The 22,459-nt window shown below is 39.8% G+C and overlaps 1 protein-coding gene across 3 annotated transcripts in view; it reads left to right on the forward strand.

Annotated features, from left to right (window-relative positions):
• The window catches only part of MKX (mohawk homeobox), a 65,330-nt gene that overhangs the window by 13,909 nt on the left and 28,962 nt on the right, over positions 1-22,459 (forward strand). For all 3 annotated transcript variants that reach the window (XM_024223592.1, XM_024223606.1, XM_024223617.1), the window contains exons 4-5: positions 1,665-1,818; positions 3,083-3,418. In XM_024223592.1, coding sequence (XP_024079360.1) covers positions 1,665-1,818; positions 3,083-3,418 — 490 coding nt within the window. The remainder of the gene's footprint in view (positions 1-1,664; positions 1,819-3,082; positions 3,419-22,459) is intronic.

Consider the following 22,459-nt stretch of genomic DNA (forward strand, 5'->3'; position numbering starts at 1 on the left):
CGTGGGCTACAGCCCACTTCTTCGGATGCATAGAAGGGAACATATATCTCCTCAATATATGTTCCCTTCTATGCATCCGAAGAAGTGGGCTGTAGCCCACGAAAGCTTATGCTCAAATAAATTTGTTAGTCTCTAAGGTGCCACAAGTACTCCTGTTCTTTATACCATCTTGTGATTTAAGGTCATTGTTAGTTTACTTTCTTATGCTAACTTATTGAGTAACTATTCCTATCAGGCTGTAAGACCTTATACTCATGCTAACTGCTTAAGCTATTGTTATAGGTCTAGGCCTGTAGGTCTCTTGCATTTCTGCTATCCATTCCTTACCCCTTTATCTTATGATTGCTGATACAATTACTACATGGCTACAGGTGACTGAACATGCATTAGCTGGCTTTGCAGGGTAATAGGCCGTGCTATCATGCTGAAATCAGTGTGAATTACCTATTCAATCGCTCTCTGTGTTAGGACTCTCACAGCATAAAAATGGGGGAGGGCTTTGTGGACAATCCAGAGATCCCTCACATTCTGCTTTTCAAGTAATGATGCTTTGCATCCTTTCTGAAGAGAGCCAGTCAAAATACAATTAACCCTGGCAGAAGTAACCTGCACTCTAAAGTCCTTCTACATGATTAGTTTCTATCGAGATTTCCAAATTTCTAGAATGTAGACAGCTTGACTCTCTTTATTTACACCAGTGTAGCTCACTGACATCAATCGAGTTTCTCCAGTTTTACACTCATTTAAGTGAAAGTGGAATCAAAGTCAGCATTTGCCCAAATACTGCAAACATTACTATTCAAAGTCACTGTAAACACATGGGATCATGTTTGGAATGTTTGCACAACATAGGTGACTTGTCAGAGTCTAAAGTATGTGTAACATGCTTTTTCACTTCATTAACACACAAAGTACTACACAATATTGCAACCCTCTCTTTTCTAGCCTCACTTCTTGGAGCCAGTGTATATCAGAAGGCACAGCACGTGTGTTAAATAATTTTTGTCCATTTTGTCATATCTTACTCTTCGAAAAATATTGTTTTGGATAATTATCTATAGATCAATGTCTAGGTTTCTGCAGTGACTCTAAACGTGGTATGTTCCCTACACGCTGCTCCCTTTACCTTCTTGTCATCAGTCATAATGTGCCAGCACAGCAAAGGGCAGAATTTAGTCATTTATGTCAATATATTGAAATGGGTTTATATTTTACTCTTTTATTATGCACATACTTTATAGTCTAAGAATAGATGTTACAGTGTCAACTAGTAGATGATTTAACATTACTTTAATTAAAAAAACGAATAGTATATTGGAGATACTTATTAAAATTTCAGTATATTATCTTTTCACAAAGATGCTGAAGTTAATATAAAAGGGACATTATGGAAGAGTTGAATTAAAACTGACTATTATTAACAACAAGTGCTTGCTAACTCATCAGAAAGAGTATTTGCCAACTGAAGGCCTGATCCTGCATTCCTGTCTCAGGAAAAATTCTCCATTCTCATTAATTGAGTTTAACACACACTTGGGCCTTGATACATATGAATACATTTCAGTTATTACATTTTCACAAAGCATACCTGAAACTTGTAAAACAATTAGCAGATTAGATTTGTAATTTTTTTGAGGAAAACCATTGCATTTGTTTTTATGTAGGTATCAAACTGGTTTGCCAATGCAAGACGTCGCCTAAAGAATACAGTCCGGCAACCAGATCTCAGCTGGGCTTTACGAATAAAGTTGTACAACAAATACGTTCAAGGAAATGCTGAAAGACTTAGTGTAAGCAGTGATGATTCATGTTCTGAAGGTTTGTTGATATTTTTATGTTAACTTTGTTCCATGTTTCTATGTGAAACTAGAAAATATCAGATTCTTCAGAAAGGATTCCGATCTTTCACAAAAAGCTTTTCAGTGCCATAGGCTTTATTTTTCATGAGCTGTATGCCAAATTCTGTTTGCAGTTATACACATGTAACTCCACTATAGTTAATAGGATTACATAGTTTAACTTGGGGGGGAGAATCTGGCCATACATTAGGTTTGTTTATCCTTGCTGTATGTTATTATTAGACAAAATAATGCTTAGTTCTTTGGGTATTAAATAACAGACCTACTCCTTTAGGTCCTAGTACAGCAAAACACTTCAAAATGTGCATAGCTTTAAGGACCTGGTTAGTCTAATTGAAATCAAAGGGCCTTAATGTTCCTATGTTTATGTGATATATGCCGGTAGGGCCAAATCATGGTCACTTTATTAACAAAAACAGTCTGATTAACTTCAGGTGAACTTCTCACATAGTAAGGTGAGCAGGATTTGGTTTGTAGTGCGATCATAGCAGGAAAAGCAGTCCTTGGAAAATTCCTTCACATTTCCTCTCCTCAGCAAAATGAAAGTGCAGTGCTGTGAAAAAGTTTTATATGGCACTCTACTTTTGTTTCCTGAATGTTGATAGTAATCATACATTTCAATAATTTTCCAATAATTTTGTAACATGAAATATGTATCCACTGTCGTCATATTAGAAATGAGTCAATGCCGCAAAACATTTATGGAAATATTTGTTTGCCTTTAAATGAATTTGTTTCATCTGTATGTGTGTTTCTTTTGTGTTCACTTTCCATAAAAGTTTAGTTGCAGGAATATTGTTTAAAGAGCAAATTTTAAGCAAATATTTTAGTGTTCATGGGAAATGAATTTCAAATTAATAATTCTTAGCAAACACAATGTTAAGAATTAAGCTAATCAAATCAGGGTATTGAAAGATACCATGTGATTTAGTTGACTGTTCAGATTTCAAATATCAAATGCATGGAATGCATTGTTCATATAAAAGTTACATACCAAGCATTATTTATAAAATTGTTCAGAAAATAATTTAGAATAGCTAAAACATTTGAGAAGATCATGATCTGCTCATGGACAATTTGTGAACAGAAAAAAGTGAAATTAATTGAGAAATCATTAGTTATGTTATTTGCCTAGCTTTAATCATGTTATATGTATTTAAAGATGCACAGATAAGGATACTCTATAAATATTATATAAACCATAATGTATCTTTCTTCTTCAGATGGGGAAAATCCTCCAAGAAACCATATCAATGAAGGGGGATATAACAAACCAGTTCACCACACTGTGATTAAAACTGAAAATTCGGTGATAAAAACAGGAGTGAGACCAGAGACAAGTGCCAATGAGGATTATGTGTCACCTCCCAAATACAAAAGCAGCTTATTGAATCGTTACCTAAATGACTCATTGAGACATGTCATGGCTACTAATGCAGCCATGATGGAAAAAACGAGACAAAGGAATCATTCTGGTTCATTTAGTTCCAACGAATTTGAGGAGGAATTGGTGTCCCCATCATCATCAGAGACAGAAGGCAATTTTGTGTACCGGACAGGTAAGGAATTCTTCATGTATCATTTTAAAACAGTTGGCTTTGTTTGTTAATGTCATATAGGTGAAATGAATATAGGTGTCCATTCTGCCCTTCATATGAATGGATAACTCCCATTAGTGATACATGTGCAATCACATAGTTATAAGCTATTGTCATCATCAGAACATCCCAGAACATCCTCCCCGATACATCCCAGAACATCATTCCATAAGCAAGACACGAGAAGTAATTCTTCCACTCTACTCTGCACTGATAAGGCCTCAGTCCGGTTCTGGGTGCCACATTTCAGGAAAGAGGTGGACAAATTGGAGAAAGTCCAGAGGAGAGCAACAAAAATGATTAAAGGTCTAGAAAACATGACCTATGAGGAAAGATTGAAAAAAATGGATTTGTTTAAATCTGGAGAAAAGAAGACTGAATTGGGGGTGGGCATGATAACAGTTTTCAAGTACATAAAAGGTTGTTACAAGGAGCAGGGTGAAAAATTATTCTCCTTAACCTCTGAGGATAGGACAAGAAGCAATGGGCTTAATTTGCAGCAAGGGAGGATTAGGTTGGACATTAGGAAAAACTTTCTGTCAGGGTGGTTAAGTGCTGGAAGAAATTGCCTAGGGAGGTTGTGGAATCTCCATCATTGGTGGTTTGTAAGAACAGGTTAGACAAACCACTGTCAGGAATGGTCTAGTTATTACTTAGTCCTGTCCTGAGTGCAGGGGAATGGACTAGATGACCTATTGAAGTCCTTTCCAGTCCTACACTTCTGTGATGATTGTCCACGAAATTAAGCTACCCTGGTGTAAATACCGTATTTTACAGTGGATATCAGGGAAACATTTTTAAAATGGATATTACCGAGCTGTTGCCCCAGAGGCTGAGGTGGACATCTGTTGGGGCTGAAGATGGGGGAGGATGGCAAAGAACTCTTGAGACACTCCTTAATCTTTTCCCTCTCAGGGTAGGCATAAAAAAATATATGTAGCCAACATTTTCAGAAGTGGGTGCCCCAGTTTGCGGGAGCCCAGAAGGAAAGTCCTGAGGTGTTTAGGGGGCTCAGCCATCCTCTCTCTTTCTCTCTCTCTCTCTCTCTCCATTAGGAGTCACATGAACATTACTACAGTGCTAGGGTACAAGTACCACCCTGGCCTCATCAGGATCTAAATACACCTAGGCATCCTTGGAGTGGGGGAGCATTGTGAGTTACCTGCTTCCCAAGCAGACCATGTGGATCCCTTCCTTCCCGCTTGTACATCAGGCTCAACCATATACAGGATGAGTCAGCCCCAGTGTGCAGCTGGTTATATGATCTCTTGGGGCTTATAATCGTTAATTGCCTCCTACTGCTGCATACATTGGCAAGTGGCTTGGCCCTGTTGTTGCTGCCCTACCTAGGCACCACACACTGAGCTCATGCAGCTTTAGGCTTAGCTCTCAGTTTCTTGGTTTAATCGTTTTAACATTTAATTTATTCTTTTAATCTTAACAATAAAAGAAAAAATGTGTTTGTGTCACCCAATTGGCTGTCTGTCAGAGAATCACCAAACCTGCCTTGACTCACACCCCTTTAATGGGTGTACATCAGGGCAAGATTTGGACCATCTCTGGGTTCTGCCACCCCCTCACAGATGGGGGAGAAAAGCTCTGCTTTGGAGCTTACTCCAGTTTTTTTGGGATGGGGGAAGAGGGCAGTGGCTCCCCCCGCCCTCCGTACCTGAAAAACGTAGAATTTTGAACCTCAAACTTTTGATCCCACCAGCACCAGCATAGGGCCTTCCCATTGGCTTTGGGTCTCCCCAGCTAAAGCTGGCCTACCAGGGACTCGGTACGCAGCTTTTGCCCCTTTCAGCAGTGGTCATTTTTCTATGGCTTGGAGGGGCTCTGTGGGAAAGTTCATACGGCTCTAGGCTGTGGATTCCCAGCTGGACTGATTGGGAGGGAAAGACACAGGTTCCTCTTGACTTGTCTGTAGCTCTTTACCTCTCATCCCTTGCCCATTTCTCAGGATCTCTGTCCCTGTGAAGAGATCTCCACTGAATATGAGGGGACGAATACAGTGCTAAGGAGGCAGCAATTACCCCTTTCATGCAGATCTTAGCGGGATGATGAGTTTAGAGTGTGTGGTAATATCAAATCTTATGTAGAACAGGAATGGTGCATGCATAGTGAACACATTCAAAAATTAAATTGCTTGATCATTCAACATTATTTTTCAACATACCAAGAGCATTTGGTCCACATTATGGACTAATCGCCTGCCAAGTTTTGTTTTTAAATCAGAAGTTATTGAAAAACAGATACAGCAGCTTAGACATGTAAACTTTGGATTTTCTATACTTTTATATTGTAACTTTAAAATGGTCACAATGATTTTTTTAAATGTAATAAATTTGCTACTGGGCTAAGTTTTGCTTGCCAAGTTTCAGCCAAGAGTGAAAAATAGGGTCTTTAATGGAAAGGCTGAGACAGCCGTACTATAACTGTAGCAGTGTTAACAGGCTGGGCTGTAATGTACGAATAGCAGCATATTTCCCCATAAAGTTAATAACCATGGCATATATGGAATTCATTGTAAGATCTTTTTAAATATCTTTATTAACTTTTTGAATGTTACAGTCTTTGATGAGAACTGAACAACTTTTAGGATATACTTTATTCTACCTACACTTATAAAACAGACAAGCAGAAGTTTGTGGAAAGAAAATTGCCAGGTGTGTGCTAAATCATGCAATCTCTTTCCCATGTGTACAGAGCCACTCATAAAATAGTAGATGCAGGTAGGCTGTTTTAAACTATAAGTTTATAATTCCATTAAAGGGGTTCTGGTGATGTTATGAGATGCAAGAACAGAGCCTGTTATAAGAAAAAAATAATGTGTGTGTTTTCAAGTTATTTCAAGTCTATTTATGAGCGCTATTTTAGAAATATTTGAAATTACCAAAATGATTGCTACAGTTTGAGTTAAAATAAGAAAGTTTTAGTGTTTCAGAATTCCCCCCCTCCATTGTTCCCAGAATAATCATGTAGCAGACATGTATGTATGTTCTCAATAATAGCTACAATCCATTCTTGTGATGCCAGATTAGCCGATTATTATTTTCTGATGTCAGTCATAAGTCTCCGATTGAAGAAAGTGAGAGAATGACTTTTTAAAAAGTGAGGCTTACTATACATTTATTAACCCATATCATTTGTGTTAATAAAATAAATAATTCTTAGGAGACAAGAATTGAATTTCAAACTGTCTGTTTGGCATTTTAGTTTATGACAACAATTTATTTGGCATTTAAATAAACTGTGAGTGAAAATTGATTCACACTTTAGTTTTGAAAAAATATTAGCAAAGTTGATATGTTTATAATGGTAGAAAACATGCCAGAAGAAAATGTTTTGAAGCAAACTATTTATTGTGAATTTTCTTAAGAGCAATTTCTTGTAGCTAATCATGAATTTAAAGTTTACTAACTGCAGCTGGTCTATGTTACAAGTCACATTCTGATTTCAGTTATATCAGTATATCTGGGATAACTCCATTAATATACTCTGGTGTAATGGAGATCAGAATGTGGCCCTGTGTATCTTAATGGTTCTGGCCAAACTAACCGGATATGAGTTCAGTGTCCAATGACAAAAACAAGAAATTGCAGTTTAAAATTTATACGGAAAATGGGTTGTACCATTTCCCATTCCAATCATTAATATGCTTATAAAGACTCGACCATATGCTACCCTAGATCCATGTATGGAATTGGGGAATCCTACCTTGAGATCAAGACTAGAGTGTAACCTATTGTAAAGAGAATGTCTTTGTGTTATACCTCTAAATAATTATTGTGAGGTCATGAGAACCAAATGTTAGCATTTTAATACCCACTAGAGTCTTCAAAAGAAAACAGAAAGCTGCATAGCTTAAATCTTTTACACATTCTGTATTTGGTTTGCACTTCCCTCAGCCATTTCATTCCATTCTCACATATCATTGACATTGTTAAATAGGAGAACAGACTGAAATATGTACCATTGCCAGCTCATGAAATGATAGAATAGTGAAAAAAGAGCTTCTACCTTAACGGATACATATATCATCTGCTGTTATATATGTGTTCAATTAAGACAGAAAGTTATCTGTCCAGAGTAGTTCTTAGTGCAGATCTACTATATATAGAATTGATCAGCCTCCTGACTTTAGTTTGATGTATCTCAAGTTTTCCAGTATGATTTTGTTTAACCTTTAGTTAAAAAAAATATTTATATTAGGTAGCCAATTTTTGCTGGTCCCTTTGGATAGGTTCCACTGTATATTGGTCTGATGCACTCATTAAATATATGAAGAACTGAGAACCTCATTTATCTATTCTTATTTATTATAATTTATATTGTGGAGGTACCTAGAGGCCAGGTTTCCATTGTGTTAAGCGTTGTACAATAATATAACAAAAAGATCTAACAATATTAGTGAGATCTGGATGTGTGTCAAAAACTTAAGGCCTGGTCTACACTAACCCCCTAAGTCGAACTAAGGTACGCAACTTCAGCTACGTGAATAACGTAGCTGAAGTCGACATACCTTAGTTCGAACTTACCGCGGTTCAGACGCGGTCCACACGCGGCAGGCAGGCTCCCCGTCGACTCCGCGGTACTCCTCTCGCCGAGCTGGAGTACCGCAGTCGACGGCGAGCACTTCCTGGTTCGACTTATCACGTCCAGACCAGACGCGATAAGTCGAACCCAGAACTTCGATCCCCAGCCGCCGAACTAGCGGCTGGGTGTAGACCAGCCCTAAGTTAATCTTTGCCCAATGGTTTATTAAAATTTTAACATTGTAATTATCTTGATATGTTCTTCAAATGCTCTATCTATTGGTCACCTATTGATACAGAATCTTCTGCACTATTACAGTTAAAGGAAATTAAAAAAACACCCAACTTCCTGGAATGTCACTATTTTGTGAGCTAGGGCTGATAAACAAAGCAAAATTTAAAATTTAAAATAAAAAGGATGAAATGCCAGGATGGAGAGTTTGCAAACTTCTTGAGACAGATGGATTTTCATTAATTTTACTTTATGTGTTACCTAGCACTGTAGGAGAGCCAGAACAAATAAAAATAATGAGGAAATTAAGACTTGCAGACCTGGAAAGGAAGGTAGCTTAAAAAAAACTTGAGAGACTGGCTGATTTTGAAGATGTTTGATCTTTATTTTTAGATGTTTGTACTCAGGAGCATGTTTGGTTTCTGGTGTTTTCATTACTGTTGCTTTTTTCTCTCCTTTTCCCCCCCCCCTCGCCTTCCTCTTTTCCTACTTCTGATTCCTGGGAAGTTTGTGATTGACACAGCCTGATCCTGTGCACTTTGTAAGCACCCTCAACTCCCACTGAGTTGCACTGGGAGCTGAAGGTGCTTAGCACCCCAATCTTGCGGGAGGCACTCAGCATATTATAAGATCCGGCCTATGATCACAGATGTCATTTATGCCTCTGTGTGTGTGTGTACCTTACAAAATAGTTCTGTGATTCTGTGTTGTCCTTGCCAACTTTTCCTCTCAATTTAATATTTTCAGAAATGAACATGTACTTTTTAAAATGGGCTATAAAATCAGAAGCATAACCTGAATACAATGGAACCTGTCTTGAGTGGCCAGCACAAAATTCTAGTATTAATGATTTCTGCAAGTTTGAACTAAATTGTACAGGAATCCTTGGGGATACTTTAAAATAAATGGTCACTTAAAACCAACTGCAGGAGGTCCTAGCTACAGACCCCAGTGTAGTCAAGAACCAAAATTGGGAAGTGGAATATCAAATATAGTATTTAATGCACAAAATGATAGAACTGAAATTTGAAGGTTACACAGTTAAAATAACTTTGCTAATGGAACTTTACTTTTTGCATTATCAGATTGGGCAATATTGCATTAATATAGATTTTCTTTGGGAAGAGATTGCATTTAATTTTTTTATTGTTGTTTTTAGAGAAAAGAGAAACAAGAAATTACCTGTGCTAAAATGGGCAGTATCAGTTTAAAGATATATCTTACGTTGTAAACAAACTGAGAATTTTAAAAGTCAAGTTGGCTTTTTAGTACTTTAGCTGTTTGCACACTTTTTGAATTTCTTTCCGTTTTGACAATGAAAATCAATTAAGTCAATTTCACAGTTGTTTTTAGTCAGTTTCTCTTCTTGCTTCCATTGATGGCAAGGCAAAATTCCCATGCACTTTAATAAAAGCAGGATCAAGCCAGTTATTTGGTTGCAGACAGTTTTGTTGCAGGATAGCAGCACATTGTTTTTCATGGTTTGTGGTGGCTTTATCATTATAGCAGAGAAGGAGATATTTTTAAATTAAAACTTTGACTTTGAAAATATTAAATTGTGACAAAAAATCCAAAGAGATCTAAAAATCATGGGTTAAGCAATGATTGTGTGGCCACAGCTTTCTCCTGCCATCGATGTTACAACAGTGTGTTTAATTGAGACCATTACAGCTTCCCTCATACAAATGTTCTTACCACTAGGTTGAAAGCAACAGCCCCTGTGCCTGCCCAGGACCTGTGTCTGGCCAGGTGGGAAAAATATACCGTGCTGTCATCATGGGACAGCACTATTGGCCGGTGCCTCTGAAATGGTAGACAATGCCAAGAGAGTATGCCCAAAAGTGATTGGCAGTTGCTTGAACCTTTTTATGTTTATATCCTCCCTCAAATTTAGCAAATGCTGCAGTCCTCAGTGAGGACTATGCCCCGCCACGTTTCAGACTTCATCCATCTAGGCTTATTGAAAATATGTGGTTAACGTGTGTCCTAAGGGGAAAGGATATCTTTTTCCCATTCTCCCATTGCCCAAAATGACTGAAGAGATTTTGCAGAAAAGAAAGAGAAAGAAAGAAAAGAATGAGAATTGCCTTTAAAAAGAGGCCAGCCCAAAATATGACTGTTTCAGGAAGTTATGAGTGTGTGCAAACAGATGGCTAGATTGGTCATAAATTGTTTTGCAGCTTCAGCAATGGATAGCATGACCAATAATTACTATAATAAGGAAATTAGTAAGACAATTAACATTTAAATAAGAAATATTCAATGAGCGTGTAGAAACTGACAAGGAAACTGGGGTTTTGTCCATATGAGAAAATTGTACTGATTTAACTAAAGTGCTTTAGAAACTGATTTAGTTAAATGAGTTTAACACCTGTATGTGGGCACTCTTGTTGCAATTTAGGCTATTGGTTAAGCTTAGGTCAATAAATTATCAATTTAAAGGGGGGTTTCAAAGGCACAAAGGAAAGGTACATGTCCAACTCCCATTGAAAGTATATGGAGTTGGGTGCTTAACTCCCCTTTGTGCCTTTGAAAATCTACTTCAGAAGCTAAATTGATATAAACCAGAGTGAGAAGGTCCACACAGATGATTGCACCAATTAAATAAATTAATTTTTAAACAGATTTAGTTAAGTCAGTACAATTTTCTCATGTGGAGAAGGCCTTATATCCAGTCCTGCAAACCCTTACTCATGTCAGTGATTCCCACTGAAGAGAGTGAAATTACTTGCTTAAGCAAGGACTGCTCACAGTGTTTACAGGATGGGGTAGGTTGCACACCAAAATGCACTCCCTGCAATCTTGAATGTGGGGGCTTTGTCTGGCCAGTGGGAAGAAAAGGAGTTGTGGCATCTTTAAGAGCCCCTCCCCCCCCCTTGGGTTAAAAGGGGAGGGAAGGAGGAGCATCACCTGAGCCAGGAGCTGACTGGAAGGGGCTCAGGTGGGATATTGGACCATGCACACCTGGGGGAGGGAGAATATTTATATTCCATTCCTTCCACACAGAGCCCTCTTTTATGCTGGAGCAGCAGCACCCTGGGCTCAGAGTAGGATCAGGTGTTTTGGTCTGCTGTTAGGCATTGGACTAATCACCTTTTTTGGGACTGGGAAGGGATTTTTCCCTCACTGCCAGATTGGCTGGGATGGGGTGGTGTTTTCTGTCTATGTCAAAGCAGCTCATGGATGTGATGGGGTAGGGTCAGGAGTTCGGTTCAAGTTGTCACAACTTGGCATGTGTCCAGTGCACATACTCACTCTACTGGGCATCTGGTTCCCCAATAAACTGGAATTGGAAGCAGATTCAGGGGAAGGCATCGCCTAAAGAAGCTGGGGAAAGGAGGTACGGCTCCTAATGTCTGGTACAGCAGGGAGACAACCTGCTTTCCACAGCCTCTTAGCACTCATACAAGATGAGGGCAATGGGGTCCCAGCAATGGGTTGGGGCCAGGTTGGGAAGGGGGAGGACTGACAGCAGTCCTCCCCAAACAGGTGGAAATGATTAAGAAAGGAATGATGACCTGTACCATATGAGTTATTGCTGGGTAGTCCCCAGATGAGTTAAGTTAATAAAGTTGCAGCCTAATTAAACTACATCCCTTGAATCCTGTCTGTCTTCCTGCATGTACAGAACAATAAAAGCAGGGACTCCTAATACAGCAGACAAAGGGAAAAATTCCTGGGCCCACAGAAAGTCAACAGAAGGCTCTGAGCATAAGTGACCTGCTATGGTTCTGCTGCTTGGGGAGGAATGGTGCAGAGGCTGCACAGAACAGAGATCTGGAGCAATCTCCCCTTTGGATCCATGGAAGGGGCTGGGGGATAAAGCTGGGACATGGCACCTTTGCAGATCCACTGTGTATTTATAGGGGAGGTTTGGGGCAGGCATGTGCAGTGGCCACAGAGCCATTCCACTGATGCTTTACCATCTGGGAGGGGGAGGAGAGGAGAATCTGTTTTCTCTGACTCCTGGGAAGCCCTAATGCAAAGCTCTTTTACTAGGTATTTGGGCAGGAGGGAGAAGTTGGGCCAAAGAAAGTGAAAAATATGACATGAGACAAAGAAAATTCTAGTGAAATGTGAAGGGAAGAAACAAAACAAATTTCCACAGATAAAAACATGTGACTCCGCTCCTTGGGGACTGGCTTTGAAATCACATGCTTCACTCTGTCACTGACAAGAGAGATTCTACTTTCTAGTACAAATCTGTAGCTGGAGACAGACTAAACTGCTGCTTTGCTGAGCTTGAACTGGCAACTTTCTTGTTGTGCCTGACATTGAAATGTTCCTGTTTTGCATACTGGATTTTCAATGGCTCATCACTCATGGAAGCTTCCACTCATACACTAACATCTGCATGTACAGGTAATAAAATTGTCCTGGGCAAAACACCTTTTTGCTTGGTGAATTTTACACCTAAAAATTCCACTCATCTTGTGTGCATATATGTTAATGCACCAAAATGTATATGCAAGTGTGCAAATGCACCCAAATGAACATGCACAATACGGGGAACTGTCATTTGAACATCCATTCCAGGATGGGCGTGTTAGCAGGAGTGGAATGAAAGAGGGAGGTAATTTTAGCATTCCAAACTGAAAGGAATGGGGAGCCTATAAAAATTCATTTCATTCTGGAAAAAAGTCTGAATTGAAACTTCATACCTGGGATGGTGTTTCTGTGTGTTCCATTCTGTTTCCACTGTTTGATAGAAATAAAACAACTCCTGGTGACATACTGGTAAATTCTACTTGTACCATGGTCTATTGGATTGGCGAGGTGCTGTTGATGCTGCTATATTTAAGGTTGTACTGGTGTTTCCATTCAAATCCTTTTTAATCCAAGACTTTATAACCCAGCTGTTAAAATTCAGTCTGGACTGAAACTTGGCATAGATGGGAGTTTATTCTCCTATCTGGGTGTAGTGGATTTAAGCAGGTACATCCCAATAATACCAGTCTGAGTTATACTTGTAAATCCCTGATGTGTTGATGGAACAATAAAACTCAAGGCATCTTACCAGGAGTAGAGATGTGTAAATACATTTTATTCCCTTTGTGAAACTGAGAAAAACTGTTTTTTCAATGGTTTGGGGAAACCCAAAATGTTTTTTCTTTAATTCTTCTGGGTTCTTTCTGTCTGTCTCTCTCTCACATACACATACTTCTTTCAGAGAAAAAGAAAAACTGTCATTTTGCTATGAAAATATTTTAACTTGGTTGTCAAATGTGTGAACCGCCTTAGTTTGTTGCCCCAAGATATCATTTGATCACTTCTCATGGTGAAAACTTGTGTTCACTGGTGAAAATGGTGAAATTTCTTTATTGATTAGATATACAAATTCATGAGAAATTAATAGTTGATAGTTTCATATAGCTTTTCTTGGGAGCCAATTTTTTTAACTGATTTTTTAAAATTAAAGTTTGAATGGTAGGGCAGAAATTAATTATAGTTAAAAAATCTCTTCAGTACAGCACGGCAAAATCAGTTTTAGTCACTATATTTTTTTCCATTTTGGTCTGAAATGTCATGTATTGGACACTGCCAGAGTAGATGGACCAATAATCTTATATGATATAGCAAATCCTATTGCCCTTTGTAGGTTTGTGGCTTTTGAAAGCCACGCCATAATTTAAAAAACTGCTTTATGTGCTTAACAGAAATTTTGAGGTCATAATGGGAACACCTGAAACATAATGATGGAAGTAGGTTATTGAAACCAGACTTCTGCTCTTACATACATGTACAAATGGACTTTTACAGGAGAGAGTTGACATCAATGGCAAGTAGAGATAGATTGAGGAAGCAGAGCTTTGATCTGTGTGTGCACTAGGTTTAGACTGGGAATTGATTTATATTCTTTCACTCCAAAATCTCATTAGCTTCACCCTCATAATGGTGGGAAACTTGTCAGATCAACTTATCTTGTGATATTTCTGCCATCTTGAGAGGTGGAAACTCATGAGAACCAGTTCTAGTGAGATTTCTACATTTTGGACCAAAAACCATAACCGAAACAGGGAGCCAGTGTTGGACTCAAGTCTATCCATCCCATCCCTCTACAAAATTCAAAAGGGGTGGGATTTAAGGTTCCAGTTTTGGCTTTTCTCTCGTTACAAAGATATAGGCCTTCAAGAAAGACTAGATTTCTAAACTTCCATGAATAATAAATGCTAGATATTATTTGATGCCTTTTGAGTTTTTTTGAAGAAGCAATTGCAGAAATAACCACACATATTTACATAGCCTCTGTCTGTCAGAGGGTGGAGATGGATGGCAGGAGAGAGATCACTTGATCATTGCCTGTTAGGTTCACGCCCTCTGGGGCACCTGGCATTGGTCACTGTCGGTAGACAGGATACTGGGCTAGATGGACCTTTGGTCTGACCCGGTATGGCCTTTCTTATGTTCTTATGTTCATAATGTGGGGGTGTCTGAAATATACACTCAGTTTACAACAAGGTATATGTGAGTGAGTTTTATGAGAGACAAAAAGCAAACCAAAGCAAACCAACCAGCTAAACAAACAAACAAAAAACCCCAGAGAGACAAAAGTTTAAAGCAAGAGACTAAATTGGAAAAGGAAGTTGCATTGCAGAAAACCTGGAAAAGTAAGAACAACTTAAATCAAAAAGAGAATGAAATGAAAAGCTTGAGGGTTAGAACAGCTGAAAAGGGACACAAAAATAAATGGTTAAAGCAAAATTCTAGTGAGTCAGGAAATGTGATTTTCTCCTTAATTCTTCACAAGCCTTGTACCTTAATATGAAAGACTTTCAGTGTCTAGGTCTTTCACCCATGGCTAGTGGCTAAGGTTATGATGACCAAATCTTTTGGTATTGCACTGACTTTTCAGGTTAGAAAGAACTGCTTTGCCAAGATGCTCAGTTATGACACTAAAATGTACCATTGTTTTAAAAGCCAGTTTTCAATCCCTCCCTCCTACCTCCAAGTTGATTTAGACAACAGATGCACAGAAGGCAAAGCAACATTCAAAATCATCTGTCAGCTGAACCTGGGAGGAAAGATGGCCAGCTGACTGAAGCCAAAATTCCTTAAATGTTACAGTGTTTTACATTTCTAAATGTAAAAACTCTCTTTCCAGCATAAAGTACTAGCCAAGTGCCTGAGCTGTGGTATCTCAGACTAGCTTAAAGTTGGAATATTAGAGTCTTGTGGTCATTTGTGACTCTTGACAGATTTACACTATTGAAGTTAAAGTTAAATGTTGTTTTCTCTATTTCCCTTTATTTTGTCTGCTTCCTTCTTTCTCTCTCAGCTACTATTTGTCATCTTAAATCCAGCTTGCTGAAAAAATCAGGGTTTTTCATAAACTAGCACTGGAAGAGTGAACTGCTTCAAGTTCTTTTTGTTAGCAGACTTTTCTGTGTTATATTATTATTTGTCTAATGCTAGCAGCGTGCTAGAACAGGGGTTCTCAGAACAATTTTTTTGGTGACCCCAGAGTGCGGCCACCAACCCTTGTTGGTGGCCACTCTGATAATTTTTCCAAGCCCGAGCCCCACCATCCTGGGCTGAAGCCCAGGGGCTGAAACCTGAAGCCCGCTGATCACACACACTGGCCCCACATGTCTGAAGAGCCGCTGCCTGGAGCCCCCAGGAGGCTGCGTGTGGAGGATGCTGATCCCCTGCTGGTGGTGCCAGCAAACACCAAAGCAGCCAGAATCCACAGCTGGGTGCTACAGGGAGGGGTCGTTGTTTTGCCCTGCCCCCCACAAGGAGGCTGTCATGGCTGCAGAAAAATTCCCTGGTGGCTGCATTTGAGAAATGCTGTGCTAGACACTTTCTGGACAGATATAAAGACAAACGGTAAAATGCTGGCTCCACTGAAGTCAATGGGAGTTTTGTCATTGACAGTGGGGGTCAGAGTTTCACCCTAGATTCCCGAACAAAAATAGTCACCCTGGGCTAGATTCACCAAGCCCTTAGGCATTGCAATGCCTAACTCCTAGCCGCTCTACCATCCAGTGCAATTCATAGTCCTGGATTGGGTGCTCTGGAGAACTAGGTACCTTCTCAGAAGCCAGCAAGCAGGGAGCCATCTAAATGCAGAGGAAGGGGTAGGGCTTAAGACCCAGGTCCACAAAGGTACTTAGGTGCCTGACTGACAGGCCAGAGGTAGGAACCTATTTTAGCTTGGGATTCGCAACTGTGAACCCTCTTCTGGAGTTAGGTGTCTAAGCCAGGCCATTCTTTTCTTGTGATGGGGCGGGGGAAGAGGAGGGAGAGAGAGATCGATAAAGATTGATCTTCCTCCCTTGTTATAGCCAATGGCCAGGCACTCATCTGAGATTTAGCAGACCTGTTTTCAAATCCCTACTCTGTCTGGTTTGGAGTAGAGACTCCCACATCTCAGGTGAATGCAGTGTCGGTTGATGGTATATTATGCATTACAGTGATGTACAAAAATTCACTGCTCTCCTACTTTTCTCTCTTTTATGTTGCTTAGATGGTGTCTCCATTGATTAGGACATAATATTAATAATTTCCTTGGATTGTCAGATAAGATCATTGTACAGGAAGGTTTAGTCCTTTATTATTTTTTGCTGACAAAACATTCATTGACTTCAGTGGAGTTCCTGACAGCAGTAAAACATTGTTTTCAATGTGGTTGTACGGGGTAAATGAAAGCACAGTTTAGCTCATTTAGTTTCTTTTATGGGAATAACGTATATCATTGATTTGTCAGACAACTTGGAGTCCTCATACTTGAGTAATGTTTATTGGTTAAATTGCCATACCATCATCATTATTGACTCTCAACAGTACTGAATATTTAGTAATACTTTTGAACTGGAAGTATATGATAAATGCTATGGAACTCTGGACATTTCAGGAGATTGAATTTGTACATGTAACTAGTGCACTCCACTATATTGTAGATTTATTTATGTGGCTCTCTATTGTGATAACACCTCCCGCAATATTAAAGTCTGTTGCATTGTCTGCCTGCTTATTTAACTACTTCAGCTAGGATCATTTTAATTGTTACCCATTCCTAAAGCTAAAGGAAATGCTATTGGTTAGGAAATCTTGCCCTGATGTTTTATTCCTCTCCACAGGTTATTATGCTTCACCATTAAAATGAAGTGTTCCTATTATAGGCCTAATCCTGCTTTTCTTTCTTACCCCAAATATCCATTCAAGTAAATGAGAGTTGGGGTTAAGTAAAGAGTGTAGTATACTCCTGAGGGAATTCTAATTAAATATTCTGCGTCAAAAAATTAAAAATTCTGCGCACAATATTTTAAAATTCTGCATTTTTTGTCAAAATAACACAATATAATCACACCATTTTCAATTATTTGCTGACAAGTATTTTGAAATAAATTACCAAAATAATTGAAAATGGTATAATTATATTGTTAGTGTTTCTGTGTTATTTTGACAATTAAAATATGCAGAACTTTGCAGAATTTTAAATTATTTTTTTTTTTGGTGTGGAATTCCCTCAAGAGTATCAGGGTTCTGTGTGGCGCAATCTATGTGTGGGGGGTCTGGGTGCAGAGGGAGACTCTGGATCCACAGGGGCTCGGTGCGCAGTTCTGAGTACAGGGGGAATGAGACTCTGCAGGGGAGTCCAGGTGAAGGTGGTTAGGGCTCCGTTGGGGCTGGAGGAGTGGACCTTGGTGGGTAGGGGGGTCAAGGTGCAGCTGGTTGGGGCTCAATGGGGTGGGAGGTCTGGGTGCAGGGGGCTCCTGAGGCAGGGGGTGAGGCTTGGCAGGATGGCAGTTTGGGGGACTCATGGGGGGGGGTTGGGTGTGGCGGGCTCCTTATGTGAAGGGGCTCGGTGGAGGGAGGGGTCTGGGTGTGCAGGTGGGGGGGGGGGGGGCTGTACAGCGGGGGGCTGCCCCCCCGGTCCCCCCACCCCCCACGCATGTGGCCCCCCCCCCCCCCCCCCCGAGCCTCATCCCCCCACACCTGGAACCCCCCCCTCAAGTTTCACACTCCACCCCCCTCCCTCCCTGCCAAGCTCAGCCTGAGGTTGGCTCAGTCTAAGAGACATGCTCTGCAGAACCTTACATGTCTTTAGAGCTTCAGTAGGGCTTTATGAAAGTCAAATGCTCCAGGACTGCAAACACATAGTAATTGTTTATAGAGAGCAAGAAAAATAAAACTTCAACTTCCTGTGATATATTGTGTATCATCTATATGTTACACTCCAGTAACTTCAAAACTACAAGTGCTTAAACTAAAGACTAAAATATAAAACTAAAATATAATTTAGTTAGTAAAAATATACCTTAGTTATAATAAAATGATAATAGTGGAATTTGGCAACAGAGTAGCTAATAAATACTACACTTCTGAAATGTGACTGAAATCCAAGTACATACTATTTTACTGTGTAGTTAAGCATGTGGCAGTACATACTAGAGCAAGATTTTCTTTTTGTCTTTTCAGTGGAAAACTAAAGTTCTTTGTTTAAGTGAGGCCTGATGGGAATTTTTAAAGTAAAAACAAGGAGCTAAAGAATTAATTCCATTCCTTTTTGCCAACTATTTTTCTCCTTCAAGCCAAATTATCGATTAATGGGGCATTAAATGTCAAATACTACATAGATGTTTTCTTACCCTTTTTATATAGGGTTACTTCAATCATTTCTAGCTGGTACTTCAAATACCGAGATATTCCACAAAGAAAGAGAATATCCTTTCCAAAGTTTTGGCCTTATAACGGTAAAGATCAGTGTTATGAAAGACAGGAGATTTACATATTTAGTCCTATTTCTATTTTTTTAGAAATCTCCTCCCATTCCCCTATAGCCTTCTTTGTTCTGAATCTCAGTCCTTTGTCATCTTCATTAGTAGTCTGGCACAGCTAAGTGAATGCTTGACCATATTTTTGTCTGGCTATAGTTAAATAGTGATCTGACAATAGAATACTTTTCGCTAGGTTTCCTTCTTCCCCCAGGGAACAATACTTCAAGGGCAACCTGCTTGTCCAGCATATGAACATGTGGAAAATCCACTGCTATGCACTAATGATTTTCAGATGGGCCATTGTTGCTGAAAATCATCCCAAGAGTAGCAACTTCTCCATTGTAGCACCTAAGTATTTTGAGACCACATTGCCAATACTTGGATCTGGAATAAGACCCTTACTTTAATGTGTGTAGTGGTGACATGCTACATTGCATATACCTAATAGTAAATATTTTGAATCAAGAAAATAGGTAAATTTTCCTGCTGTGGCTTCGTTGTAGTCTGGAATAATCCTACATTTATTTCAGCATAAAAACTTAAACATTGGAAAAAGTAAGATTACGCCAATGATCCACGACAGCAATGGCAAAAGCATCCTCAATATTGTTTATAAATTAATTACTTTCACACATTTGCTTTAAATATTTATGGGTAATGTTGCCTCACACTTGGGAGAGGAGAATGAATTTTAAATTTCAAACAGTTTCTGTAACTGTTCTGCTCAGAAAACACATTCTTTTTAAACAACTTTCACTTTTAATCTATAATTAAAGCCAAAGTTTTCTTTTAATTTTAAAAGCTTGTCCTTGGACTAAAATAACATGGAACATTTTTAAACATCGATCCAAACTGCTGTAGATACATTTTATTTAAACCACAGAGCCTGCAGTTAGATTCCTTACTTTGCCAGACAGACTACAAATTGTAACTGTGGCAGTAATGACTGTGAATTTCTGGATGCTGTTCTACCAGTAAGGAGGGTTGTTTTTCTGGAGTTATTCCTCCCTTTGGGCCCTATTCATGAATGACTTAATCCCTGTGTATTATCAAATGCTGTGCAAGTTACTGTGCACAGAAAAATCATGCAACGCTTCTCTCCCTTATGTTCCTTACATGGAATTGGTATGCTCACCTTGCAGGCACTTGGATGCAGAAAGGATGGAAAGCAAGCAGCAGCAAAAAAGCATGCGAGTGAAATAAAAGTGGTGAGGCAAAAAAAACAGATAAAATTTTGAAAAATTGGGTGTGCACGTTGGACTAGTCCTTAGACTGATTTAACTTGCCCAAGTAGCACCAGCTGGAGATGGAACAGAACTTAAGGCTTGGCAGTGTTACAGGGGTAATATTTTCACCATGAAAAAAATGTTCCAGAGTAGTTTCCAGTGTATTGGGTACAAACATGATTCTTTTATGCATGTCTTTTGTTCAGCCTGTTTCTAATGGAGATTAAATATTTATTGTAGTGATGGGCAGACCTCAAAAGGTTCAGAAGTTCAGTGCATATTATATTTTTCTGAACTTCCTGGGCCAAATTAATTCATGGTGTAATTCTACTGATTCAAGTGAAGTTAAGCCAAGACTGAGTCTGATTCCTCCTTTGTTTGAAATTTAAGACAGAAAGGGTGCCTCACAAGATTTCCACTACTTTATGGTGTTGGCCTGGTCATATACACCACACAAGTAACCTCTCTTGTGGTATTTTAATATTTCTGCTTTAAGACCCAGCAGAAATGAAGGAGTATAGAGGTTAACAATTTTTAATTAAAAAAAAAAAAAAAAAGCGAGAGAGAGCTTTGTCTAACACTTTTGACCTCAGCAAAGGTTTGGGTTGTGTTAGGTTCCATCCTGGGTGAAGTTTGAGGCTGTATCTTATTTTATCTGAACTGTTTCCCACTCTAATTTGTTGTGGCCAGTGCAAGAAAATCCCATATTCCATGGTCATCCAGGGTATTGATTTAGGATAGATCTTTGTTACAATCCTGTACATATTCAAGACTCCCTTTCCAGCAGAGGAATTGGTAGCAAGTGTGTATAATGACTTGATTCACGTGCTGAATTCCCATTGCTATCAATGGAAGTTATCCAGGGCACTATGTGGTGTAGTCATTTACTTCTGTTGGAAGAACATAAGAATAACCATACAGGGTCAGACCAATGATCCATCTAGCTCAATATCCTGTCTTCTGACAGTGGACAGTGCCAGATGCTTCAGAGGGAATAAACAGAACAGGGCAATTTCGATTGATCCAGTCCCAGATTCTGATGGTTGGAGGATTAGGGACATCCAGAGCATTGGGTTGCACCTCTGGTCTAGCCATTGATGGAGTTGTTCTCCATGAACTTATCTGATTCTTTTTTTAAACCCCAGTTATACATTGGCCTTCACAACATCCCATGACAACGAGGTCCACAGATTGGTTGTGCATTGTGGTGAAAAAGTACTTCTTTTTATTTGTTTTAAACCTGCTACCTTTTATTTCATTAGGTGACCTCTTGTTCTTGTGTTATGGGAAGGTGTCACAGGGTCACTCACCACTCTGGCACCTCCTGGTGGGCATTACGTGAATTAGCTCAGTCCTAGCGGGTGTGCTCTCGGGTGATGGTGGCTCTCCCGTCCTCACCTCCGCTTGCGGACCCATTATGGCTCCTTTCGCTCGGCATCTGCTTCGTGGCACAGCCCTCCGGCCATGCCACCATCCGGTTTCCCCCCCTTCCTGGGGACTCCTCCAGCAAGAGTCCAGCCACTCCTCACAGCAGCTTGGCAGTCCACAGCCGGGCCGCTCCTTCAGCAGCTAGTGGGGGGGGGGGAAGCCCGCCCACTACTCCGGGCCCCGGCCCAGGGACCCTGCAAACAGCAGCTTCCTGTTACCTCTTCCTTCCAGCACTGACTGTGGACTTACAGGATTTACCCTCACTCTTCAGGTAGCATGTTGTTTGGGCCTCCTGCTGTGTCAGTTCATCTCTGTGATATCATGAAGTGGGGGAAGAAGCACGAGAAGGAAGAAAGAACAGAGGGGGAGAAAAAGGCATTGTGGCCAGGAGGCAGATAAGGAATGGATAATAAAGAATAGTGAGAAGCTGGTGGGGAAGGATAGAGACTGGGAAAAGGAAGAAAGGAATGGGAAATAAGCACTGGGAAGGAGAGAAGAAAAGGAAAGGGAAGTGTTGGGGGAGGGAGACAGGAAGAGAAAATGCTGGAGAGGGCAGAGAGCTGGTAGAAGTGTTGGGGAAGGCCTGGGGATTCATTGGGGCAAATCTAGGCAAGAAATCTAGGCAAGTATAGAAAATGTCAACCTTTCTATGGGGTAAATGCAAAGGTAGCCTCATTCTTTACACAGCACTTTCCATGAAAGGACATTCATTTAAGAAATGTATTTCATCACCCAGCCTCTAGCAGGAATCTGAGTCCACTCACTGCATATCTGCACTGTTTTTACATGTAACACGGGATCAAAGTAAGCACACTTTTTCTCTAAAGATGGTATGACCTGGTCAGGATACAATAAGAATA

The sequence above is a fragment of the Terrapene carolina genome, unplaced genomic scaffold (genome assembly GCF_002925995.2).
Source record: "Terrapene carolina triunguis isolate 2854851 unplaced genomic scaffold, T_m_triunguis-2.0 Scaffold111, whole genome shotgun sequence".
NCBI lineage: Eukaryota > Metazoa > Chordata > Testudines > Emydidae > Terrapene > Terrapene triunguis.